The sequence below is a fragment of the Diceros bicornis genome, chromosome 17 (assembly GCF_020826845.1).
Source record: "Diceros bicornis minor isolate mBicDic1 chromosome 17, mDicBic1.mat.cur, whole genome shotgun sequence".
NCBI lineage: Eukaryota > Metazoa > Chordata > Mammalia > Perissodactyla > Rhinocerotidae > Diceros > Diceros bicornis.
In genome coordinates, this window is record NC_080756.1 from 20,865,674 (window position 1) to 20,892,953 (window position 27,280).

Below are 27,280 nucleotides of genomic sequence, written 5' to 3' on the forward strand. Positions count from 1 at the left end.
TTCTCCGAAGAGCCGCCGAGCGGCGCCTGGGCGGCCGCCTCACCCCTCCACAAACGACGCCTCGCGCCCTCGCCATGGGCGCGAAGACTGAACCCAGTTCTCGCGGGAGGTGACGTGGTTTTGAACGAAAGCGTCTAATCCCACCCTACCTCCCAAGGGTCACATGACTGGCGCCTGCGTCCTAGACCCAAGGCCTTTCCTGGTCGCCTATTGGCTGTTAACTCGGCTACAGGTTGCCGCGAGGTCCATTCCGGAAGTAGACCCTTTAACTAGCCCTCTTCGGCGGAAGCGTGTCACAACCTAGCCGTCCACCCTTAACGGAAGTTCGTCACGTTGCAGTTGCTGCCGCACAGCGGATGTGGGTCGCCGCTTAGGTGACGCTGGGAAGTGCTTGCAGCCTCCGCCGCTGCCTTCTGATTAAAGCACTATGGAGGGAGAGAGGAAGAACAACAACAAACGGTGGTATTTTACGCGAGAACAGCTGGAAAATAGCCCATCTCGTCGTTTTGGTCTGGACCCAGATAAAGAACTTTCTTATCGCCAGCAGGCGGCCAATCTGCTCCAGGACATGGGGCAGCGTCTTAACGTGTATCCTTGCGGCCTAGGCCTTCGGCCTTGGAGTCAGTCCCGCTTTGCTCGGGCGTCCAGGCCTCAGGCTCTGTCAGGGACGGAAGCGGGAAGAGGGTGGGCAGGGGCTGGATGTCTGGGTGGGAGAGCTGACGGTGGGGCGGGCTAAAGTTCAATGTTCGCGCGGGGAAAGCGAGGCGGAATTAATTTCCCGCTCGCTCACCCGTGCCACCAACCTTGCTGGGAATTCGTATCCTTCCCGGCTTTGTGTTTTAACCAGCCCTTCCTAGTCGCTTTTCGGTGTGTTCTGATTTCCTGCTCTGATGACTTTGGGATTCTGCTTTTCCGCTATGCCCTAGGGGTCTGGTGGAGGTTTCACGGTTGATGGCTGCCTCTTGAACTTAGTGTGTAAATCGAGTTTTGAGAAATTCAATATCTGAAGGTCTTTGCAAAGGGTGGCCTGAAATTAATGCCCCAGCTTTGGTTCAAAATCCGTTCCTCCCATTTACTAGCTGTTTAAGAAAGCTGTCGAATTCTTGGTTTTCTTGTCTGTAAAATGGGGTGATACCACTTGCGTTTGATTTTGTGCCCAACACAGTGCTTGGCATTCAGATATTCAAATAATAGTTAGTGTTAGAGCTTATAGAATTTCAGAGCAAGGAAGGATGTCAGTTTAGATTTGTAGGGACATAGACCTACGGATCTAATGTTTTAAAAACCGTTTACAAAATAATGGGCTTTTAAGTTATTCAGAGGGCTGGTGTGTATTCTTTTTCCTCATATTTCAAAGATGAGGTAATTTAGTGATTTTTTTTCCGTGTATTTTTATGTGTCAGAAAATATGCTCATTTTGTAGCAGAGAAAGCTAATGTAGCTTCAAAGTACTTTTCACTCTGGAAGTGAAAAATTATTCTTGGGTGCAACTTCTCTTTAAATGTGTTGCTGGCTGTAGTATTTGTGTCTTAAGGTGTGCTCGCCTCAAAAGAGGTGTCCTCTTTATTGCTGATACCCAGTTTGTTTCCTAAGCATTTTTATTGCTGATATCCAGTTTGTTTCCTAAGTCAGTACTGAGTTAAACCTTGTTTTTTTTAAATTCTGTTTCAGTGCGTCCTAGCATCCTAGTCCTTTCCTTTTTATATATGTTGTTATAAAGATTGTTGCCATCATGGGACTGCCTCATCTCTGTATACCCCACAGGGTCTTTTGAGGTCTTCAGAAGTAAGGCGTTTAAAAGTTTTTCTTTCCAAGGAATGAATATCAAATCATTCCACAGTGTTTCTGGTCCCAGGGATCACCGAATGAGAAGGCTTGGTTGCCAGAGAGAAGTGAAACAAGTGGAACTGAAAAGTTAATTGCTGCAGTTTAGAAGGTGAGGAGATAGTGGAGACATACCTAGGGGCTGGTTGAGGGAGGTCATTGGAAATCATGTGAAGAGAGATCCTGAGCTAATGGGTCACCACTGCAGGGTTTTCAGTAGGCAAGTGACAGGTTTAGGTCTTACATAGTTTTGTTTTTGTTACTTCTTGATCCACACGTTCTGAGAAGCTTGCTTGTTTATTAATTCAGCAAATTTATGTTGAATACTTGTTATGTGTAAGGCATTGTGCTGTCAATTGGTGGTTAATAATTCAGTGAAAGAAAACAGACTTGCTCTTTAATTTGGAGAAGTAAGTATGATTTTCATTTAGGAGCATCTACTGTGCTTGGCTGCATGGTCCTTTTGGGAGGATATAGAGGTTGTATTTTTTGGGAATTGTACTGCCTGCTGTTTTGGGCCCTTAACTTGAATATTTTAGTTCACAATTGACTATCAACACTGCTATCGTATACATGCATCGATTCTACATGATTCAGTCCTTTACACAGTTCCATCGAAATGTAAGTATAATTTTTTTATATAGTATAATCTTGTGATTTTTGTATTTCTTGTGTGGTTAATCTTTACCGCTAAACTGAACTTTTCAGTTGGGATTTGAAGTTTAGAATTTAGAGTTGATCACTTGCATGGTGTGTCACACTGCTATTCTGAATCCAGCCTTCCTATTTTCCTGTGAAGAGTCTAGCTAGTTGTTTGATAGATTTAGTGCATCCTTAGATGAGGTAAATTCTCTAATAAAGAAATAGATTATTGAACACTAAACTTAACATTTTTGGGTTGGGAGACTAGCATTAAAGGGGAAACTATGCTTAATTTAAGTGTGATTTTTGAATCACACTAAATAATAGTATGCTAAATAATAGTATGGTCACAGGAAAACAAGTGAATGTAAGTTATTTAGATTTTCTAAAAGCCTTTGATAAAATTCCATTTGATGACTGGTTGCAGGGGGAAGGTACATTATGTGATGATTAGGGGTTGACTTTTAAGACAGGAAAAAGAAAATAATAGTAATAAAGGGATTTTTTTTTCCTGGACAGAATTGTAAATAGTGCTATTTTCAGTTTTGCTACCTGAAATGGTCCTATTTAACATTATTGTAAATGACTTGGAAGCGAGTGCATAGTGATATCCCAGTTGCAGGTAAGACTATATTTGTTTAATAAAGTCACAAGTTAATAGGGCTAAACTTGATGAACACATCATGTGGATTTGTGAGTCAAATATTTCCCTTTTTTTTTTTTGAGGAAAAGTATTTCAGACTTATCCTTAGGATGATGGGTTTTGAGCTCTTTTTTTATGCCATAGGAGGATAATCTGTGAAACTAGATATTGCTCTTGTAATGTAAGATATTGGCGGACTCGGTATTGAGAGTAATTGTGCGGGAAATATTTTGAATTTGTGGATTAAGTATTCCCTATTTTTGCTGATTATCCAGTCAGCTTGGCTTTCTTCTACCCTTAGCCTCCCTACCTCCTGCCCCACCCTATCTCTGATTGCAGGGAGCACACCCTTATTAAGGGAGAGGGAAGTGTTTAATGAGGCTGTGTGATAGCTCTGCAATAGAAGGTCATGGATAAAAAGCAGAATTTGAAGAGAAAGTCCATAGCTTGCCAATTCTGAAAGTTTTCTACATTTTTTCTCTTTTATTATGATAAAGATTTGAAATCCAGGGTGAAATACATATCAAATCAATTTGTGCAGTCTATGCATATGTATATTAATATATACTTACCCTACTTTTACCTTTTACATTATGTCTTTCCTTATTTCCTATGTATCAAGCTTAGCAAGGACAGAGACTCACTTTTCTGTGTATCCTGCAAGGCCCCTTCAGTAAACTTGTTGAATGAATGAATGATCTGGTAATTATCCAATATAGAGAGATTCTTTTGGATACCATCACCTTTTCCAAAATCCAATGACTCTTAAATTTGGGGTTGTTGATCCTCTTTAGAGAATTGATTTTAGGCACATTCTAGAATTAACAGATCAAAAATATCATCCCTTTGATATGTTAATTCTAAGTGTTTAGCTGTGATGAATCTAAATTCAGATTTGAGAGGACTTAATACACTGTTGCGACATCGATATATGTCCTATCAAGCTCCCATGCGTTTTTCATGTTATTTTTTCGTATTACGAAGGTGAAAAAAAACTCATGGTAAAACTTACAAAATACAGAAATGTATAGTAAAAGTGAAAGGAGCTCTGTAATCCCACCCTCCAGAGGTGACCACTGATAAATGTTTTGGCATATAGCGTCCCAGACATTTTTCTGTGCATGTACTAGCATTTATGTATTTGTATAAAAGTCACTTCTTACTATACTACTCTTACACAACTTGCCTTTATCATTTAGCATATATTGGACGTTTTTTCATATTGGTTTCTCATTATTTTAAATGGCCACAGAGTATTTCTTTGTGTAATTTCCGTAATTTATTTTTCCAGCTCCCTAGTAATGGATATTTGGGTTGTTTCTAGTTTATTATATTATAAGTAATGTTACATAAGATAGTCTGGTACATATATAGTGCACTTATATGACCATTTTAATATAAATTCCTGTAAGTGGAATTGCTGTGTTCAAGGATATGCATTTTTAAAATTTTTGTTTTGTTAATTTGCGCTACTGAAAGATTATGTCAGTATCCACTGTTTCTAGCACTGTAGGAGAGGGTTCTTTTCTTTCCATCCTCACTAACAACAAATATTCATTACTTAGGAAATAGTAAGTTTTAACTACTTGCTAGACACTGGGGATACAGTGGTGAACAAGATAGAGGGAGTCTTAACTTATTTTCTTAATTTACTCTTCTCCAATTAGTGAAGTTGAGTTTCTTATGCCTATTGGTCATTGTTCTTATTGTGAAGTGAGGTTGAAGAGTTGACTTAAAAATTGACTGTTGATTCTTTTTTTGTCCCTATTTTATTCTGATTTTCTTATTTATATGAGCTCTTTATCTGTTAGAGCTGTATGGCTCATGTTGTGAATACTTGTCTCATTTTGTTGGTATCTCTTTGTTTATAGTGTTTTGAGCCTAGAGCTCTTGCCTTTTCTTCTTTTTAAATTTTTATTGAGGTATAACATACAGTCGGGGCCGGCCCGGTGGCGCAAGCAGTTAAGTGCGTGCGCTCCACTGTGGCAGCCTGGGGGTTCGCTGGTTCGGGACCCGGACGTGCACCGACGCACCGCTTGTCAGGCCATGCTGTGGTGGTGTCCCATATAAAGTGGAGGAAGATGGGCAAGGATGTTAGCCCAGGGCCAGTCTTCCTCAGCAAAAAGAGGAGGATTGGCAGATGTTAGCTCAGGGCCGATTTTCCTCACCAAAAAAAAAAAAAAAATACAGTAAAGAACAAAAATCTGGTGTGCAACTCGATTCCTTTTTGCATTGTTTATTTATATGTAACCACCACTCAGCTCAAGATACAGTATATTTCCAATACCCTAGAAGGTAGAGAACTTGCCTTTTGAGTGAAATAAATTTTATTTCCTTAGTAGACATGATTAAATCGCTGGTGTATTTTCACTTAAATTCTAGCATTGCATTTACTCTCTTTGTGAGAAGAAATTCAACCTCATTAATTGAATTTCTGTATGTACTGTCCTTAATGTTTTCCAGTGAGTGAATGTAAAATAGTGGTGAGCAACTTGGTGTGTGTGTGTTTATGCTGTATTTTGTATATTTTATTTTATTTTATTTATTTATTTTTTTGGTGGGGAAGATCAGCCCTGAGCTAACATCCATGCCAATCCCCCTCTTTTTGCTGAGGAAGACTGGCCCTGGGCTAACATCTTTGCCTATCTTCCTCCACTTTATATGGGATGCCGCCACAGCATGGCCTGACAAGCGCTGTGCCAGTGCACGCCCGGGATCTGAACCCGGGCTGCCAGCAGCCGAGCACGCACTTAACCGCTACACCATGGGGCCAGCCCCTGTATTTTGTATATTTTAAAATACAGGTATTGTATTTTAATAGCTAACAAATTTGATTGGGTGTATTTTACTCTGATTAGTTGACTCCTCAGAGGTCAAGCTTATTGGTTAAGGGGAGGGACTCTTGGAGTCAGACATGTCTACATTTAGAACCCTTGCTGGAGTGCTTACTAGCTATATGGCTTTGGGCAAGTTACCATAGGCCTTAGTTTTCTCATCTCTTTGGAGTCTATAATAATGACTCATAGAGTAGTTAATGGGATTTGAATGAATTAATTTAAAAGTGCCTGCACATAGCAAACAAATATTACGTGGCATTATTATTGTTCTTTTAAAATGGAGGAAATCTTATACCCTTACCTGGTATAAGAATTCTTCTTAAAAACTGCCTCTGATGAAAAAATGCTTTGATAAGCCAGCTTGGTAAGTGATTCCACAAGCAGCCATGAGTATTTATATGGTTGATTGCACAAAAATTTGATTAAAATTTATCTCTTGCAGTATTTCATTTACTGAGATATTATCTTGCCTTGTTAGCCATTGTTTGTATACCATATTTTAGTTAGCTCCTTTCATATATTTTTAGCCCCTTGAAGGTGAAGTTGTAGGCTTAAAATCTTAGTATTGTCTTTGAGTTGTCCTTTTCCTTTTCCCCTTTGTCCAATCAGTTATAAAGTCCTGTTCGTTTTTATAGTGTTAGTTTTCTCTTTCCCTATAAATATATATTGCCATCATAAAATTAAAAGAAGACAGAAAATAAAGGAGAAAATGATGATTTCCCTATAACCCACTGTTAAGAGATAATCCTGTTAACATTTTGGAGTATATCCCATTAGAATTTTATTCTCTTTGTGCAAATACATATACATATATTTAGTGAAGCCCTGTTAGTTTTCCAAAGTGATACCTGTGTTTCTTCTTTCCTTTATTTCTACTGCTGGTGCTCACTCTAAACTTTATTTCCTAATGCCTGGATTATTAAAATTTTTTCTTTTTTAAAAATTAACTTGTAATGTAGCCTATCCTTTCCTCCTTTTAGTCCCACCTACCACCGGATTAATCTTTCTAAATATTTCTTAATCTACATTTTATCTAAAATCTTTAGCGTCACTCTCTTGTTAATCTTTTTTGTCCGACATTCCATCATCTGTATCATTTAACTACTCAGTTTAGTGTTCAAAATGTGCTGCACGCCCTGATTCCCCACACCTTTGTTCATGCCGGCTTTCCTCTGGTTCTGCTTCCCTTATGCTAAGGTCTAGGAATTTATATGTAGCAAGCGGCATATACAACTGCAGCAAATATGAAGGAAGAGAATTGTTACTATGAATTGAATTTGTGGAGAAAAATCTGTTCTGCAAAGTATAACGGGATACAAATAAGTATTAGAATGCTTGTCAGTTCTCCTCAGTAAAGCAAAATAGGTATTTAAGTTCTGTAAAATTATTTATTGCATTTCTTTGACTCCTGGTGAATTCTAGCTCTTGCCATTACCATCTTTGATTTACTGAAATATACTTGTTAAGATTCAAGAGAAGTTATACTTCCTGAGGTCTCCCAGATCATCAGGCTACAATTTATATGATGTTGCTCTAATCTCTTATATTGTTTAGTGTCTGAGTTTGTTCTCTACTTGTGTATTGGCTTGAATTTTTTTCCCTCTAAGTGCCTTCTATGTATAACCTCTTGAATATAGTACTGTACTTTGGATTCCTTTTTTTAAGATTTGTGCTCCTGCTCATATATAAGTATAATTGAGATAATTTGAATACAATAAAATTCATCCTTTTAAAGTGTGTAATTCACTGATTTTTAGTATATTCGCGAAGTTGTGTAACCATCGCCACAGTGTAATTCCAGAACATTTACCCCAGAAAGAAACTCGTTTCTTAGCAGTCACTCCTGTCCTGCTCTCTTCCCAGCCGTTGGCAACCACTAGTCTACTTTCTTCTCTCTCTATGGATTTGCCTGTTCTGGACATTTCAATTTACTCCGTTACAACAAGGTATATAGAGTGCTTTGATATAAACTCAATAATCTCATTTTAAATAGAAAGCCGTCATTTACATCTAGTGGCTTCTTGCATAGGGAGCTTTTTTTTTTTTTTTATAATTTTTATTTATTTATTTTTTTCCCCCAAAGCCCCAGTAGATAGTTGTATGTCATAGCTGCACATCCTTCTAGTTGCTGTATGTGGGACGCGGCCTCAGCGTGGCCGGAGAAGCAGTGTATCGGTGCACGCCCGGGATCCGAACCTGGTTCGCCAGCAGTGGAGCGCGTGCACTTAACCGCTAAGCCACGGGGCTGGCCCGCATAGGTAGCTTTTAATGAGAGATAGTTTGTTGAAGGATTGGTTTTCAGAAGTGGACTGATCAATGGATAGAAGAGGGGAGGATATTTTAAGTAGAGGAAAAAGCGTAAGCAAGAAGTGATGAAGTTGAAGTAAGCAAAGAACTTTGTTTGAGACAGTTCTTTTTTAGATCTACGTTGATCTAGAAATAAAAAATAAATGATTTATTTTCTCTCCATCCAGTCTGTGGCTCCAGCGGCCTTATTTCTTGCAGCTAAAGTAGAGGAGCAGCCAAAAAAATTGGAACACGTCATCAAAGTAGCACATGCTTGTCTCCATCCACAGGAATCACTTCCTGATACTAGGAGTGAGGTAGGGGATTAACTAAACAAATCTGTTTTTCTTAAATCATAACTTAGTTTTGTAACTTTGATTTACTGAAGTCTATTGGGGGCTGTTAAAGGAACTTTTTAATGTTTGTGTTTTCCTTAATAAAAACATAGAAATTTTATGGCAAAAGTTAATTGTATTCACTGTAGAGAAATTGGAAAATGCAGAAAAACGAAGAAAATATATCACCTAGATATAATTTGGACCACAGATACATAAGTCAACCATTATTATTTCCAGCTTCTTTTCTATGAATGGCTATACATGTATATATTTTGTACCTGTTTTTTTCCTCTTACTATATCCCAAATATTTTCCCATCTTACTAATTGTCCACTTTAAATGTTAAGATAGTGTTTCATCGTATATACCTATGTATATTTTAACCATTTTCTGTTAAGGAGATAATTTCCAGCTTTTCACCACTATAATATCATTATGAGGACATTCTTTCAGATAAATTTTTGTTAATGGGTAGTTTTAAAAAATGAGTCCTGTCAGTGGTGTTTTTTTTTTTAAACTTGTAAAGAAATTACAAAAGTTATATACGCTCATGATAAAAGTATCCAAACATTTAAGAATCATTTAAAGTAAAAGTTAAAGCTTATCTCCCCTCCTCCTCCTAGGAGGATACTGCTGATTACAGTTCCAGTAGATATTCTTCCAGACCTTTATCATATGCATGGACATGTAGCTTTTTTTTTCTTCCATCCTTCCTTGACTTCTTGAAAGGAGGGAAACTCTCTCTTGGCTTAGAAGTCCCCAAGTGATTGGGGAGTGCTGAGTAGTGAGAAATTGAGAAGTCTGACATTTATAAGTGCTTGGAAAAAATTTATGGATTTTGGTTACTTGATTATTTAAGTCTCATACAATGGATGCATGAGTCATCTTTTGTCAAGTAGATAAATGGAATTGTGTATTCTTGTGATCATATTGGACAAAGTGTTCTTTTTTGGGGGAGAGTTTGTTGTTGTTTTGATAATAGCCCCTAGTTATATGCATTAAGTGTTTGTGTAGCAGTGTCTTGACTTCCTTCATTTTCTCTTTGGGCTATACCAGTAGCTCTTGTTGGAAAAACAAGTTATTGCTCTGGACTTTCATTTAGGTTTGAGACTACTAAATGCCATTGGTCCATTGAATTGACCAAATAAAACAATTTTATTTTAATGAAATGAAACAAAAAATAATCCCTGCTTTTTTTTTTCTTCTGTAAAATATATTTATACAACTTCTCATCTGAGTCTCTATTCCTTATGAGGTGACTAGGGGAAGATATTTTCTTCGCTATGTGGAAAGGAGATCTAGCGTAGTTTAAGTCCTTATGGGACTTATTCAAGATCATAAAGTTAAGTGGAAAGTTAACTACAACATAAGTCTCTTAACTCCTGGCCCAAGTCGCATTCTTCTAGAGTTCTAGACCAGTGCTGACCAGTGGAAATAAGAGGAGTCGCATGTGTAATTTAAAATTTTTACCTTTATTTATTTATTTATTTATTTATTTATTTTTAATTTATTTTTAATTTATTTTTTATTTATTTGGAAGATCAGCCCTGAGCAAACATCCATGCTAAGCCTCCTCTTTTTGCTGAGGAAGACCGGCTCTGAGCTAACATCTATTGCCAATCCTCCTGCTTTTTTTTCCCCCAAAGCCCCAGTAGATAGTTGTACATCATAGTTGCACATCCTTCTAGTTGCTGTGTGTGGGACGCGGCCTCAGCATGGCTGGAGAAGCAGTGTGTCGGTGCGTGCTTGGGATCCGAACCCGGGCCGCCAGTAGCGGAGCGCGTGCACTTAACCGCTAAGCCACGGGGCTGGCCTCCAAAATTTTTACCTTTTCATTGAACTTCATTTAAAATAAAAGTGAAATTAATTTTAATAATATATTTTGTATTATGATAATGTATTTTTTAGCCTCTAATATTATGATTTCAGCATATGATTAATATTAAAACATTATTAATGAGATAGTTTACATTATTATTATTTTAACTAAGTCTTCAAAATCCAGTGTGTATTCTACATTCATAGCGCATTTCAGTTTAGACTAGCTACATTTCAAGTGCTCAGTAGGCATATGTGGATACTGGCTATAGTGTTGGCCATTACAAATCCGAGAGATTTTTTTTTTTGTTCCCTTTTCCTTTGAACTCTTCCATGAATTTTCAGAAATCTAACATTACCCCAAAGGGGAAAGTTTAACAGGAGTCAAATGTTTGAGATTGCCTGCAGTACTGTAGGAAGGCTCTGCAAATATATTTTGATCATAGTGGAAAAAGATGTATTTTTAATTTTCTTGTGTCTACATTGCATAAACTTTAAAACCTAAAATGTCAGTCTGAAAATGAACCAAGTGTCATGTGCTTTTTCTGTAGCCATTTAAGAAGAAAGTGTTCTTTCTCAGTATACTGCTTTTTTTTTTCTTTTAAAAGGAGAATCTGTACTGAATAGGGATAAGAATTAATTTCACTTCCTACCCTACCTCATAACTCCACCCCTGTCTTTTGTGGCTTTGGTTTCCCTGGGAGGGGTTGTTAGAATTGCTTACACTTTATAGATTGTGCTTTTTTGGGGAATAATTTATGTGTCTTCTTACCTGCAGGCTTACCTGCAACAAGTTCAAGATCTGGTGATATTAGAAAGCATTATTCTGCAGACTTTAGGTAAGTTTATTTTCCTTTAAAACATTAAAGAAATGTGTATGTAATGCATGTAATGATATGATTTTAAAATTTGCAAAGTAGGAAATAGGAAGAAAATCTCTTGGGAAGGTTTTTGCAAATTATAGAGGTTGTAGAGGTCAGCGTTTAACCCTGGTCTTCTACCGTAGAAAGAATGCAGGCACAGCTGACCTTTGAAATAGCAGTTAGCAGCTTTTTTTTTCTTTTCATTCTATGATTCATGATTTGCTCTTTAAGGTTTGGCAGTTTTTAACTTTCTGATAAATAACGGCAGAAACTATCTAAAGGATTTTTTCCTTTCATGGGTTTTTATAGTCTGTTTGTTCTTACATTTAGATAACAGCATTTGTTTTTAAAATTAGTAGTCAGTGTTCAGAACAGCAGAGTGAAAGTGGAGGAATTCAAGCTATAGCGGGTGATGGGCAACCCTAATGATGTTCTCTTAGTATCTATTATTATTTTTATCAGAGAGACTGCCTTTAAAAGCTTAGCAAGTATGGAAAATAAAGTTTTTTTTCTAGTTCTTTTGAACTATCATTTTTCTCTTGTCTGAGTAGGGGAGGATTTCTTGAGTTATGTGGGAAAGTTACTGGTACAGGTATATTTTATTGCATATGTGTACACACACAGTGAGTTCTTGGAAGTTTATCTCTGAAGTTAATTTCTGCTAATTAACTTTTTACTTTAAATAAATTATCTTCAAGGTAACCATATTTTAGGTGACAATGATATTTTTCTGATGGAATAAATTTTTATTAATATTTTAACATGGAAACCAGTAAGATCTAATTTGCAAGAATCAATTATCCTTTTAGAATAATTTACGTCATGAAAATTTCTCAATAGAATTTCTTTACTTTTATCTGGAAAATTTTATTTACACATGCAAAAAGAGAACCTCAAAAATTTTTATAGATAGACTGATCCTTCTTAAGTAATTTTGGTAAAGACCATTTGGAGTTGGATAAAATGATCGGTACCTATTGTAATTGAGATGATGAGAAGGAACAAAACTGAGGTAAGAGGGGAATAGATTTTAAAATGTTTTCTCAAGGTTAAACTTCAGAAGATAATCATCACTTGAGTGACTGCTTCTTCCAACTGTATATTATATTCTGTTGTCCGTAAAAAAGTGTTTTGTGTTTGGAGGTGATTGGTTCTTCAGGGGTCTTGAAACTGCATTAACTTTATTATCTTAGAGGTACCTTCTAGCTCAAAATATAAGCAGCTTTGGAGATAATGTGTCTTAGAAAAGAGCATGCTGCATACTTTGTGTGACTCTTAGCCTCTGAACAGCAGTTTTGGGACAGGAAAATGAGAGAGGCCTTTAGTGATGACTCAGATAAAAGACATATAAAATGTCTCTAGTATCTTTAGTTTTTTAACTAGTTATTTTTTTTTAGGCTTTGAACTAACAATTGATCACCCACATACACATGTGGTAAAGTGCACTCAGCTTGTTCGAGGTAAGGAATCTCAGCTTGAGACGGTTGTCTTAAATTGTTTTACCATTTAAAGGCTAAGATTTGCTGTAGATAAATGCATAACATAGCTGCTTTGGCCAAAGTTAAATTGAAAGAGCTTCCTGGCTTAAATCAAAATGAGTGGTTCTGACTTGAGGTTTTTCTGTTGGGCTCTTATAAATTAATGTTTTCAGTTGATTGCCAGTTAAAGAGAGTTAGCTTCTTGAGGATGTTTGTCAAAACTGGAAAAGTCACCAAATCATAAATAGCTACCAGCAATTTTAAGGATGTCTTGGGAGTGGGTGATCTTACTCTGATTCTAGGGTTACTTGTCCCAGATGTTCTTAAAGGCCACCCAGAGGATCATCCAGAATTTATTTGAACTTATTTCCGTGATTGACAATCCCTTGGCAAGACTTTGTATTTATTCTAATTTAACTTTAGTAGCTATAGTTGCATGCAACCTAGTTCCTCTTATTTAGTTTAAATAGTAATGTCAAGAATATCTAGGGCCGGCCCTGTGGTTTAGTGGTTAAGTGCACGCACTCCGCTGCTGGCGGCCCAGGTTCGGATCCCGGGCGCGCACCAATGCACCGCTTCTCCGGCCATGCTGAGGCCGCGTCCCACATGCAGCAACTAGGATGTGCATCTATGACATACAACTATCTACTGGGACTTTGGGGGAAAAAAAAAAAAAAAAGAATATCTGCACATCGTCGTGCATTTATGTGCCTTTTATAGTTTTGTGGACTAAACTGATGATTGGCCTTATTTTGTATTTCGCTAATGTGTGTTTCAACTGAAAATCCCCGGAGGTTTCCTGGAGTTTTTTATATTTTGAAAGCGTTAAAAGGTTTACATTGAGCAACGATAGGGTTAAACAGAGATGGATATATATGAATGTTTAATCTAAGGAAGATTAAAATTTGCTTTGTCACCGAGAGCAGTTTTTTTTGGAAGGAGGAATGTGGTTTTTTTTTTTCCTTCACTGTAATATATTAAATAATTTATTTGATGATTTGGGGATTAAATCACAGGCTACTCAATTTAAAACTCTTAATTTTTTTTTTTTTTTTTTTTTACCAAAAATCGTTTTTCCCAACTGTATCAAGGTCTGCTGGATCTGGTCTTGCCTCTAAATTAGTTCATTTCCTAGTGCAGTATTTCTCAGTGAACCCTTGCATCAGAATCTCTGGGTTACTTGTTAAAAGTGCTTCCATCCTTCTCCAAACATATTGAGTCAAATTCTAGGGAGGACGCCCGGAAATTGTGTTTTAAACAAGTCGCCCAGATACTTGGTGTGCAGAATAAAGCTTGAGTCCCTATGTCTGGAAGCAGCATTAATTATTATAATTAAAAATTGCTAATCTGTTTCCTTTGGTAGAATGTAAACATCAGGTGGTCAAGGACCACGTCTGCCTCATTCACCACTATAGTCTCTACTTTGCAAATATTAAATGCTTACTAAATAATTGTTGAGAATGAATGGAACTAATAACATTTCCCCCTCCCCCCCCCCCCACTTTTTTTTTTTTTTTAGCAAGCAAGGACTTAGCACAGACTTCTTACTTCATGGCAACCAACAGGTTTATATTTTAATATTTTTCCCTTCTGTTTTTGGGATAGAACTTTACTTGGGTTGGAATTGTCACTTTTTGAGGGGTATATGGAAAGTTGTCAGGTCTGGCATCTAGTAAACTAGAACCCAGAGACCCAGGCATGGATCTTTGATACAGCGTATTATAGGTAATTCTCTGGTAAATGTTGATTTTTCTGTACAGTTTTCATGTTGTACCTTAAATTTCCATGGTGCTTTTTTAATTTGCTAAGTTGATGTAATTATATAGTACTGATTGTTTGATAGCCTGCTTAATTCTGCATATGTTAACTTGGCTTAAAAATATCCAAGAGCATAGTTCTGAAAGTTTGGGTAAACTTAAGGTTCATTGATAGTGACTAAAAATCTAATTTGGAGGATGCTGCAATAATTATGATATTTTAAAAGACTCCCTTTTCTTCCCCCTCTCCCAGATAAATAGGCATGTATATGTGGAAAGAGTTGTAATACTATTTCTTTCTTCTTCCCTTTTTAAAGAAAAAAATTATTAGTACATAACTTGTATTACCAAATGATTTGCTCATTCTCATTTCCAATCTGTTGGTTGTTCATGGAAAGCAAAGGTACTCCTAATGACTGTCAGGATGAAGAAGTTCATTTTTATAGCCTGATAAGAGAAAATTTTTAAATAAACCATCACTCAAGCATATTCACACTTGAAAGAGTGATTGTCTGTTAGTTATTTTAAATAGACCAGACCTGTGATTGGCAAGAGACGAGATAATTTTTAGGGTATTTCCTTAAGTATTTGATTTAGGGATTATACATATCAAAAATCCTACAATTTTCCTTAAGTTTTGAACTTATTCTCAGGATAATTGATCTTTGTTTTAAAAACTGAGTACTCAGACTGTTTTATTTTTATTTTTTGGTTTTTTTTTTTGGTCCTTTGTCAGTGTGTGGATTGAATGATATGTAGTCAAAAAATTTAGAAATGTTGTTACCGAGCAGGTGGGTTAATGGAAAAGCATGTTGAGTGCTGGACCAGAGCACTGGATATTTCTTGCCCTTCTTGCTCTCCAGTGTTTTTTTAAACTTTTTTTTTAATTAATGGAGAGTTTTAACTTGGGTTCAGAATTGAGAGCTCATGACACTCTCTTGTTTCCTTCCCTTTGATGTCAGCCTGCATTTGACCACATTTAGCCTGCAGTACACACCTCCTGTGGTGGCCTGTGTCTGCATTCATCTGGCTTGCAAGTGGTCCAACTGGGAGATCCCAGTCTCAACTGATGGGAAGCACTGGTGGGAGTATGTTGACGCCACTGTGACCCTGGAACTTTTAGATGGTAAGTTTTAGAGTAAGGGACCTTGAAAAGCACTTGCTCTTGATCTGTCACATATCTGGCCAAAGGTGACATGATTCAGATGAAAATAGTTAGTTGAGGTTATTCTTGTTTCATTACTTTTGCCTCTCTGAGTTTTTCTTAAATGTTCTATTTCATTTGTAGAACTGACACATGAATTTCTGCAGATTCTGGAGAAAACCCCCAACAGGCTCAAACGAATTCGGAATTGGAGGGTAAGAATTATTACTGTCAGCTTGTGGAACAAATCATTTTCTTCGTTGACTGTGCTGGTGAATACACTAGAATTGGATATGCACCCTAGGTTTGGAATTTCTCTTTTTGTAGTTATGCAATAATCCTGACTTCAACTTCATAACTTGGATACTGGCCCAGAAGTCAAGGCCTGTAGGTGATAGCAGGATTTGTTTTGTGTTTTGCAACTCTTGTGATATAAACCATTTGGTCAGCAACTTTGGTTGAGTATTTTCTGTGTGGAGACTGTTAAGGAAAAAATGTGGCTTCTTTGAGTCACAGAGTGTTGGCTTCTGGTAGAGGAAAGATACAGTTACAGGGTTAGAGCTGGTATCATAATTTTGCTTTTGACATTACCCGCTTTTTTAAATGGACTTAAGAATTTTATTTTTATATAGATTGCAGTTTAAGGTTGTATTTCACATATTTTTCAAACTCTTAATTATGAATAATGGAATCATTCCTTTTTTTTTTCAGTGTCACTTTGTTTAAAAATGTTCCCTCGGGCTGGCCCCGTGGCTTAGCGGTTAAGTGCTCGCGCTCTGCTACTGGCAGCCTGGGTTCGGATCCCAGGCGCGCACCGACGCACCGCTTGTCTGGCCATGCTGAGGCTGCGTCCCACATACAGCAACTAGAGGGATGTGCAGCTATGACATGCAGCTACCTATTGGGGCTTTGGGGAAAAAAAAAAGGAGGAGGATTGGCAATAGATGTTAGTTCAGAGCTGGTCTTCCTCAGCAAAAAGAGGAGGATTAGCACGGATGTCAGTTCAGGGCTGATCTTCCTCACACACACAAAAAAAATGTTCCCTGCATTTCTCAGGTATCCAGACTGATAAGCTTAATTTCATTCCCCTGAGTTGAGTTGCAGACAATTACCTAGGGTTCAAAGGAGACTTGAGAGCACATCGGTCATCTTTTACTTTCGTATAAAATCTTACCAAAATTTCTAGGGTTTGCTTTTGGACCAGCTGCAATCATAAGCAGTTATAAGGCGTAGAAGTTCATGAATGAATTTTAGATATGCACAACTTCATTTTTTTTATTGCCTTCTATCATTGGTATAGAGTACTGTGACTTTTTTTTTTTTTAATCATAGAACACTTAAGCAAATTTTTAAGTATGCAGTGCTACACTTGATCTTAGTGAAAAGGCTGAGAAGGATTAAGTATACAGTGCTATATTGTTAACTGTGTAGGCACTGTGCTGTACAGTAGATCTCTAGGACTCATTCATCTTATATAACTGAAACTTTGTATCCTTTGACTAATAGTCCTCTTTCCCTCTGCTCCCCAGACTCTGGCAACCACTGTTCTCTCTGCCTATATGAGTTTTCACTATTTTAGATTACTCATATAAGTGACACCATGCAGTATTTGTCTTTCTGTGTCTGGCTTATTTCTCTTAGCAAAAGATCCCCCAGGTTTGTCTGTGTTGTTGTGAATGTCGGGATTTCCTCCTCCTCTTTTTTTTCAATTGTGGTAAAATACAAATAACATAAAGTTTACCATCTTAACCGTTTTAAGTGTACAGTTCAGTGGTATTAAATATATTCATATTGTTGTACTGCCATCTTTACCATCTATCCCCATAACTCTTTTCATCTTGTAAAACTGAAACTCTGTGCCCATTAAACAATAACTCTCCATTTCCCCTGACCCCAGTCCCTGGCAACCACTATTGTATTTTCTTTCTTTCTTTTTTTTTTTTTTTTGTGAGGAAGATCAGCTCTGAGCTAACATCCATGCCAATCCTCCTCTTTTTGCTGAGGAAGACTGGCCCTGGGCTAACATCTGTGCCCATCTTCCTCTACTTTATATGGGACGCTGCCACAGCATGGCCTGACAAGTGGTGCATCGGTGCGCTCCCGGGATCCGAACCCCGGCTGCCAGCAGCGCAGCGCGTGCACTTAACCGCTACGCCACAGGGCCGGCCCTGTGTATTTTCTGTTTTTATAATTTCGGCTACTCTAAAGTACTTTATATAAATGGAATCATACAGAATTTGTCTTTTTCGGACTGGCTTATTTCAATTAGCTTGGTGTCCTCAAGGTTCATCAATGTTTTAGCATATTGTAGAATTTCATTCCTTTTAAAGGTTGAATAATATGCTATTGTATGTATATGCCACATTTTGTTTATCCATTCTTCTGTTGATGGAGACTTGGCTTGCTTCCACCTTTTAGCTATTGTGAATAATGCTGCTGTGAACACGGTTGTACAAATATCTCTTCAAAACCCTGCTTTTGGTTCTTTTGAGTATGTACCTAGGAATGGAATTGCTGGATCATACGGTAGTTCTATTTTTAATTTGTTGAGGAACTACTACACTGTTTTTCATAGTGGCTATACCATTTTCGTTCTCACCAACAGTGCATAAGAGTTCATTTTCTTCACATCCTTGCCAACACTTGTTTTATTTTTTTGATAGTAGCCATCCTAATGGATATGAGGTGGTATCTCATTCTAGTTTTGATTTGCATTTCCCTGATAATGGTGTCAAGCATCTTTTCATGTGCTTATTGGCCATTTGTTTATCTTTGGAGAAATGTCTATTCATTCAAGTCCTTTGTCCATGTTTTAATTGGGTTGTTTGGTTTTTTTTTTGGTTGAGTTTTAGGAGTTCTCCATATATTCTGGATATTAATCCCTTATCAGATATATGATTTGCAAATATTTTCTTCCCTTCTGTGAGTTGCCTTTTTACTCTGGATAATGTCTTTTGATGCACAAAATTTTTACATTTTCATGAAGTCCAAATTGTCCTGTTTTTTTTTTTTTTGTTATCTCTTCTTTGGTCTGATATCCAAGAAATCATTGCTAAATCCAATGTGGTGAAGCTTTTGTCTTATGTTTTCTTCTATGAATTTTATTTTTGTGGGTCTTACATTTAAGTCCTTTATCCATTTTGAGTTAATTTTTGTATATGGTTTTAGGTAAGGGTTCAACTTCATTCTTTTGCATGTGGATATCCACTTTTCCCAGCACCATTTGTTGAAAAGACTGTCCCTTCTCCATTGAATATTCTTGGCACCCTTGTCAAAGATCAGTTAACCATATATGCAAGGGTTTATTTCTGGGCTCTCTATTCTATTCCACTTATCTGTATGCTTGTCTTTACGCCAGTACCACACTGTTTTGATTACTGTAGCTCTGTAGTAAGTTCTGAAATCAGGAAGTGTGAGTCCTCCAGTTTTGTTCTTTATTTTCAAGATTGTTTTGTTATTCAAGGTCCCTTGAGATTCCTTAGGATGAGTTTTTCTATTTCTCTAAAAAATGTCATTGAGATTTTGATAGAGACTGCATTGAATCTATAGGTCACTTTGGGTAGTAGTCACATTTTAACAATATTAAGTCTTTGAATCCAGAACATGAAATGAGTTTCCATTTATGTTGTATTTAATTTCTTTCAGCAGTGTTTTTCAGGTTTCATTGTACATGACTTTCACCTCCTTGGTTAAGTTAATTGCTAATTATTTTATTCTTTTTGATACTATTATAAGTAGAAATGTTTTGATGATTTCCTTTTCAGATTGTTCATTGTTTGCATATAGAAATGCAACTGAATTTTGTGTGTTGACTTTGTATTTTGCTCACTTTGCTGAATTCATTGATTAATTCTAACTTCTTTTTGGTATAATCTTTAAGGTTTTCTCCATATAAGATCATATCTGCAAACAGAGATAGTTTTACTTCTTCTTTTCCAATTTGGATGCCTTTTATTTCTTTTTCTTGCCTAATTGCTCTGATGAGAACTTCCAGTACTATGTTGAAGTCGTGAAAATGAGCCTCCTTGCTTTGTTCCTGATCTTAGAGAAAGCTTTCAGTTTTGCACCATTGAGTATGATGTTTGCTGTCGGTTTTTCATATATGGCTTTTATTATGTTGAGGTAATTTCCTTAGATTCCTAGTTTGTTGAGTGTTTTTATCCTGAAAGTGTTGAATTTTGTCAAATGCTTTTTCTGCATCAGTTGAGAGGATCATGTGGTTTTTTCCTTCATTATGTTTGTGTGGCGTATTACATGGATTGATTTTCGTATGTTGAACCATCCTTGCATTCCAGGAATAAATGTGACTTAGTCATGGTGTATGATCCTTTTAATATGCTGTTGAATTCAATTTGCTAGTATTTTTTTATTGAGGATTTTTGCATCAATGGCCATAAGGGATATTGGTCTATAATTTTCTTTTCCTGTAGTGTCTTTGTCTGGCTTTGGTATTAGGGTAATGCTGGCCTCATAAAATGAGTTGGGAAGTGTTCCCTCCTCTTCAGATTTTTGGGAAAGTTTGAAAAGGATTAGTATTACTTCTTTAAATGTTCGATAGGATTAAGTGAAGGGCTTATCTTGGTTGGGAGATTTTTGATTATTGATTCAGTCTCCTTACTAGTTATAAGTCTATTGCGATTTTCTATTTCTTCATGATTTAGTCTTGATAGGTTTTGTGTTTCTAGGAATTTGTCCATTTCATCTAGGTTATCCAATTTGTTGACGTACAATTGTTCATAGCACTCCTCTTATAATCCTTGTTTGTGCAGAATCAGTAGCAGTGTCTCTCTTATTTCTGAGTTTAGTAGTTTGTCTCCTCTCTTTTTTCCTTAGTCCATCCAGCTAAAAGTTTGTCAATTTTGTTGATCTTCTCAAAGAACTAACTTTTTGTTTCATTGATTTTTCTCTATTTTTCTGTTTTGTTTACCTCTGCTCTAATCTTTATTATATCTTTCCTTCTCCTTGCTTTGGATTTAGTTTGTTCTTTTTCTGGTTCCTTAAGTTGTAAAGTTAGTTACTTTGAGATCTTTCTTATTTTTTAATGTAAGCATTTATAGCTGTAAATTTCTCCCTTAGCACCACTTTCACTGTGTCCCATAAATTTTGATATGCTGTGTTTTCGTTTTCATTTGTCTCTAAGTAGTTTTTGATTTCCCTTTTGATGTCTTCTTTGATCTATTGGTTGTTTAAGAATGGGTTGTTTAATTTCTCCAATTTGGTGAATTTTCCAATTTATCTTTTGTTATTGATTTCTAACTTTATCCTGCTGTGGTCAGAAAAGATACTTTGTATGATATCTTTTAAAATCTCTTGAGACTTAGTTTGTGGCCTAACATATGGTCTATCCTGGAAAGTGTCCCCTCTGCACTTGAGAAGAATGTGTATGCTGCTATTGTTGGGTAGAATGTTCTGTATATGTTTGTTAGATCTAGTTGGTTTATTTGTTAAGTCCTCTATTTACCTATCTTCTGTCTGGTGGTTCTGTTTATTATTGTGAATGGGGTATTGCTCCATTCACAACTATTGCTGTAAAACTGTCTATTTCTCCCTTCAATTCTGTCATGTTTTGCTTCATATATTTTGATGGCCTGTCATTAGGTATGTAAATGTTTATAATTGTTATATCTTATTGATGTATCGAGTCTTTTGTTAATGTATAATGTCCTTCTTTGACTCTTGAAACCTTTTTTGATTTATGGGTGATTTTGTCTGATATAAATGTAGCCACCTCTTCTCTCATTGGTTACTGTTTGCGTGGTTTATCTTTTTTCCATCCTTTCACTTTCAACCTGTTTGGGTCTTTGGATCTCAGTTGCTTGTAGACACCATATAGTTGGATCATGTGTTTTTATCCATTCTACCAATGTTTTCTTTCTGTCTTTTCATTCAGAGTGTAATCCATTTACACTTAAAGTAATTACAGATAAGGAGGGATTTACAAGAAGGGATTTACTTCTGTCATTATGCTATTTGTTTCTTTATATGCCTTATAGCTTTTTTGTCCCTTGTTGCCTGCATCACTGTCGTCTTTTCTGTTTAGTTAATTTTTCATAGTGAAAATTTTAAATTCCTGTCACATTTTCCTTTTTTGTATATTCTACAGCTGTTTTCTTTGTGGTTACCATGGGGATTACATTTAATATCCTAAAGTTATAATACTCTACTTTGAATTTATACTAGTTTAACTTCAGTAACATATGAAAGGCCTTTACAGCTGCTTCCTCACCCCTTTTGGTTGTCAGTGTCACAAAATTATATCTTTATACCTTGAGTGTCCCAAAACGTAAACTAATAATTCTTTTAAATGCATTAGGCTCTTAAACTAATGAAAATAAGAAATAGAATAAATAATAGAAAATGAGATTTGGAGTTATAAATCGAAGTTAAAGTAATACTTGGCTTTACACTAATAATTTTTTTTCCTTAAAATATGTTAGTCTCTTAAATCTTGTAGAAAACAAAAAGCACAGTTACAAATCATTGTTACAATAATACTAGCCTTTGTAATTGCCCATGTATTTACCTTTATTGAGATCTCTATTTCTCCATATAGCTTCAAGTTACTGTTTAGTCTCCTTTCATTTCACCTTAGAAGACTCCCTTGAGCATTTCTTATATGACTGGTCTAGTGGTCATGAACTCCCTCAGCTTTTATTTATCTAGAAATGTCTTAATTTCTCCCTCACTTTTTTGAAGGACATTTTTGCTGGATATAGGATACTTAGTTGACAGTTTTTCTCTTTTAGCACTTAGAATGTATCGGCTCACTGTCTACTGGCCTCCAAAGTTTCTGATGAGAAATCTCATGATCTTATTGAGGATCTCTTGTATGTGATGATTTGCTTCTCTCTTGCTGCTTTCAAGATTCTCTGTCTTGGCTTTTGAAAGTTTGATTATATAGATGGTCTCCGACTTAACAATGGTTCGACTTACAATTTTTCGACTTTACAGTGGTGTGAAAGCAATATGCATTCAGTAGAAACAGTACTTCAAGTTTTGATTTTTTCCTGGGCTAGTGATAGGCAGTACGATACTTTCTTATGATGCTGGGCAGCAGGAGCGAGCTGCAACTCCCAGTCAGCCACGTGATCATGAGGGTAAACAACTCATACACTTAAAACTATTCTGTACCCATATAGCCATTGTGTTTTTCACTTTCTGTGCAGTCTTCAATAAATTACATGAGATATTCAACACTATTATAAAATAGACTTTGTGTTAATGATTTTGCCCAATTGTAGACTAATATAATTGTTTTGAGCACGTTTAAGGTAGGATAAGTTAAGCTATGATGTTTGGTAGGTTAGGTGTGTTAGATGCATTTTTGACTTAGGATATTTTCAACTTAGGATGGGTTTATCAAGTCGTAACCCCATCATAAGTCAAGGAAGATCTGTGATGTGTCTCGGTGTGAGTCTCTTTTGAGTTCTTCTTGCTGGGAGTTCGTTGAGCCTCTTAGGTGTTTATATTCATGTCTCATCAAATTTGGGAAGGTTTCAGCCACTATTTCTTCAGATATTCTCTCTGTCGCATTCTCTATCTTTTCTCCTTCTGGAACTCCCACAGTGCATATATATGGTGGTCCACTTGATGATGTCCCATAGGTCCCTTAGGCTCTGTTCACTTGCTTCAGTCTCTTTTCTTCTGTTCCTCAGACTCAGTAATTTCCATTATCCACTCATCAAGTTTGCTGATCCTTTCTTCTGCCTGCTCAAATCTGCCTTTGAATCCCTCTAGTGCATTTTTCATTTCAGTTATTGTATTTTTCAGCTCCAGGATTTCTTTTTGGTTTCTTTTTAGGTTTTCTATCTCTTTATTGATATTTCCATTTTGATCACACATCATTTTCTTGACTTTCCCCACATCTTCTTTTAATTCTTTGAGTATCTTTAAGGGAGTTATTTTTAAAGTCTTTGTCTAGTAGATCTGCTATCAGGTGTTTTTCAGGGACAGTTTCTGTTGATTTATTTTTTCCTTTGAATGGGCCATACTTTCCTGTTTCTTTATATACCTTGTGATCTTTTGGTAAACACTGGACAAATTAATAACGTAGTAACTTGGGAAATCAGATTCTCTCCCTTCCCCAGGGTTTGCTGTTTTATGTTATTGTTTTTGTTTATTTGGCAGGGTGGGGAGTTGATTTTGTAGGGTCGCTCTGTGCTGAAGATCAGCCTGAGGTATAAACTTAAAGTCTTCTCAGGTCTTTTCTGAGTCTTTCCCTGGACATGTGTGGTCATTTTTAAATTTTCACAGTATATGCAGTTGTTTTTGAATGTCCTATTCTTTAATGTCTGGCTCCCAAAAGGGAAAAAAGCAAAAAATGAAGCAGGGGAGGAGGGGTGTTGGCCCTTTCAATCCCCTGAAAGTCACTTCAGCCAGAGAGGGAGGGGCTTGCAACAGTGGAGTGAGGTGCAACAACAATGGCTGCCTGCCTCTTTGTCTGTACCACTGTGATCAGAAGCAGCAGCAATCAGAGCACAGATTCCCAATATTTGGAGGCTAGAGTCCTTTTTGCCCACTGTGGCTCCCCCAGGCTATGGGCACGCTGCTCTAGGAATAGATGCATAGCTGCCTGCTACATGGCTGGGGGTGGGGGGGGTGGTAGTTGCTACTGTTCTGAGAGCTGAAATTGATGAAAATTAACCCCAATTGATTGTCTAAGGCTTACCCTGGAAGTTGCGAGCCTTCAAAAGACTCTGGAATTTCAAAATAGTTAGTTCAGACAGATTCTGCCAGTGCATTTGTCTGGGTAGGGAGATAGGTTCCTGGTGCTTCCTACTCTGCCATCTTCCCAGAATCCTTCTCCTCCTTTTTTTTTTGTTTTTTGTTTGGTGAGGAAGATTGGCCTTGAGCTAACATCTGTTGCCAATCTTCCTCTTTTTGCTGAGGAAGATTGGCTCTGAGCTAACATCTGTGCCAGTCTTCCTCTATTTTATGTGTGGGATGCCACCACAGCATGGCTTGATGAGCAGTGTTGGTCTGTGCCCAGGATTCGAACCTGCGAACCTTAGGCCACCAAAGCGGAGTGTGTGAACTTAACCACTACGCCACCAGGCTGGCCCCTCCCTGTTTTTTTGTCTTGTTTTGTTTTTTGTTTTTTTGTTTTGTGAGGAGGACTAGCCCTGAGCTAACGTCCGATGCCACCCCTCCCCTTTTTTCTTGAGGAAGATTGGCCCTGGGCTAACATCCCTGCCCATCTTCCTCTACTTTTGTTTTTTATATGGGACGCCGCCACAGCATGGCCTAACAAGCAGTGCGTAGGTGCACGCCTGGGATCCGAACCTGCGAACCCTGGGCTGCCGAAGTGGAGTGCACACACTTAACCACTTGTGCCTCCGGGCCGGCCCCCCTTCCTCGTTTTTTAAGGCTAAATAATATTTCATTTTCTTTATCCATTTATTCACGGATGGATTCTTGGGTTGCTTTCATATCTTGGGTATTGTGAATAATGCTGCAGTGAACATGAGAATGCAGATATCTCTTTGAGATCCTGTTTGTGTGACTCTTGATTGAAGTTTTTAAAAATCTTATGTCTCCTGTTGGTAATAATTATTGATCTCGTGTTGGAGTAGCCTTTTGCTTATGGGCTATCCAAAATTCTCAGTGTCAAAGCAAGCACAGTCCACTCATTTCAGTGTTTTTTCCATTTGATAAATTATCTGAAGTGATGTCCTTTGCTTCATTTTAGGCATGCCAGGCTGCCAAGAAAACAAAAGCAGATGACCGAGGAGCGGATGAAAACACTTCAGAGCAGACAATCCTCAATATGATTTCCCAGAGCTCTTCAGACACAACTATTGCAGGTTTAATGAGCATGTCAACTTCTTCTACCGCAAGTACCGTGCCTTCCCTTCCAACCACTGAAGAGTCATCCAGCAACTTAAGCAGTGTGGAGATGTTGCAGGGCGAGCGTTGGCTGTCCTCCCAACCTCCTTTTAAACTAGAACCTGCTCAGGGTCATCGGACTAGTGAGAATCTAGCACTTATAGGAGTTGATCATTCCTTGCAACAGGATGGTTCGAATGCGTTTATTTCCCAGAAGCAGAGTGGTAAGAGTGTGCCATCAGCTAAAGTGTCACTGAAAGAATACCGTGCAAAGCATGCAGAGGAGTTGGCTGCCCAGAAGAGGCAACTGGAGAACATGGAGGCCAATGTGAAGTCACAGTATGCATATGCTGCGCAGAATCTCCTGTCTCACCATGATAGCCATTCTTCAGTCATTCTGAAAATGCCCATAGAGGGCTCAGAAAACCCTGAGCGGCCTTTTCTGGAAAAGGCTGACAAAACAGCTCTCAAAATGAGAATCCCAGTGGCGAGTGGAGATAAAGCTGCCTCTTCAAAACCGGAGGAGATAAAAATGCGCATTAAAGTCCATGCTGCACCTGACAAGCACAATTCTGTAGATGACAGTGTCACAAAGAGCCGAGAGCACAAAGAAAAGCACAAGACTCACCCATCTAATCATCATCATCATCATAATCACCACTCACACAAGCACTCTCACTCACAGCTTCCAGCTGGTACTGGGAACAAACGGCCAGGTGATCCAAAACATAGCAGCCAGACAAGCACCTTAGCACACAAAACCTATAGCTTGTCTAGTTCTTTCTCCTCTTCCAGTTCTACTCGTAAAAGGGGCCCCCCTGAAGAGACTGGAGGGGCCGTGTTTGATCATCCAGCCAAGATCGCCAAGAGTACTAAACCCTCTTCCATAAATTTCTTCCCTCCTCTTCCTACAATGGCCCAGTTGCCTGGGCATAGCTCAGACACAAGTGGCCTTCCTTTTTCACAGCCTAGCTGTAAAACTCGAGTTCCGCATATGAAACTGGATAAAGGCCCCACTGGGGCCAATGGTCACAACACAACCCAGACAATAGACTATCAAGATACTGTGAATATGCTTCACTCCCTTCTCAGTGCCCAGGGTGTTCAGCCCACTCAGCCCCCTGCATTTGAATATGTTCATTCTTATGGTGAATATCTGAATCCACGGGCTGGTGGAATGCCCTCCAGATCTGGCAATACAGACAAACCCAGGCTACCACCTCTACCATCAGAACCTCCTCCACCACTTCCACCCCTTCCTAAGTAAAAAAGAAAAAGAAGAGGAGAAAAAAACTTCTTTAAAAACACATACTTTCTTTTCTTTTTTTAACTACTGATTCTGGACTAAGAAAATTACTTCCCTTATGAAATATGTCACCCTTCTTGGACTAGGGAATAAATTAATATTGAGACATAGGTGGAAGGGTGGTAGAGGGCCTTGGTTACTATATCTGCTGCCTCAGAAATTTAACTATTTTATTGTAGTTTTTACTGGTATTAGAGAGGTGAGAATGTGTTGAAGCTGTGAAGGATTAAGAATACTTTCTCTATTCTTGGCCTTTCCACCTCCTAATTAGGTTGATTAGAGTTGATATCTTCCCTCTTCTTGCCAGGACTGAAATATGGAGGGTTTGTTTTATCAAACAGTTGTGGATTCTTTTGGTGTTTAATATATCAGAAGAGAGGAAGTATTTAAACGTCAAGATCTTTTAAGAGACTTTTAAAAAATAATTTAAAGAAAGTAAGTTATCTGTTTAGTTTTTTTATATAAATGGGGAGGGGATAGGGATTTTGCTGTGTGTATGAGATACATAGCATTGAGTCC

At 37.5% G+C, this 27,280-nt stretch overlaps 1 protein-coding gene across 2 annotated transcripts; it reads left to right on the plus strand.

The window, feature by feature from the left end:
* Nucleotides 1-340: 340 nt before the first annotated feature.
* On the plus strand, nucleotides 341-27,280 carry CCNT1 (cyclin T1). 2 transcript variants are annotated; one of them, XM_058558381.1, is made up of 9 exons: nucleotides 341-588; nucleotides 2,364-2,445; nucleotides 8,421-8,549; nucleotides 11,167-11,227; nucleotides 12,649-12,711; nucleotides 14,249-14,294; nucleotides 15,449-15,612; nucleotides 15,775-15,845; nucleotides 25,319-27,280. In XM_058558381.1, the coding sequence occupies exons 1-9, from the start codon at nucleotides 428-430 to the stop codon at nucleotides 26,720-26,722; spliced, it is 2,181 nt and encodes a 726-aa protein (XP_058414364.1). In that variant the 5' UTR covers nucleotides 341-427; the 3' UTR covers nucleotides 26,723-27,280. The 2 variants fall into 2 exon arrangements, with proteins under 2 accessions (XP_058414364.1, XP_058414365.1); XM_058558382.1 differs by lacking the exons at nucleotides 15,449-15,612; nucleotides 25,319-27,280 and having other exon boundaries at nucleotides 344-588; nucleotides 15,775-15,843.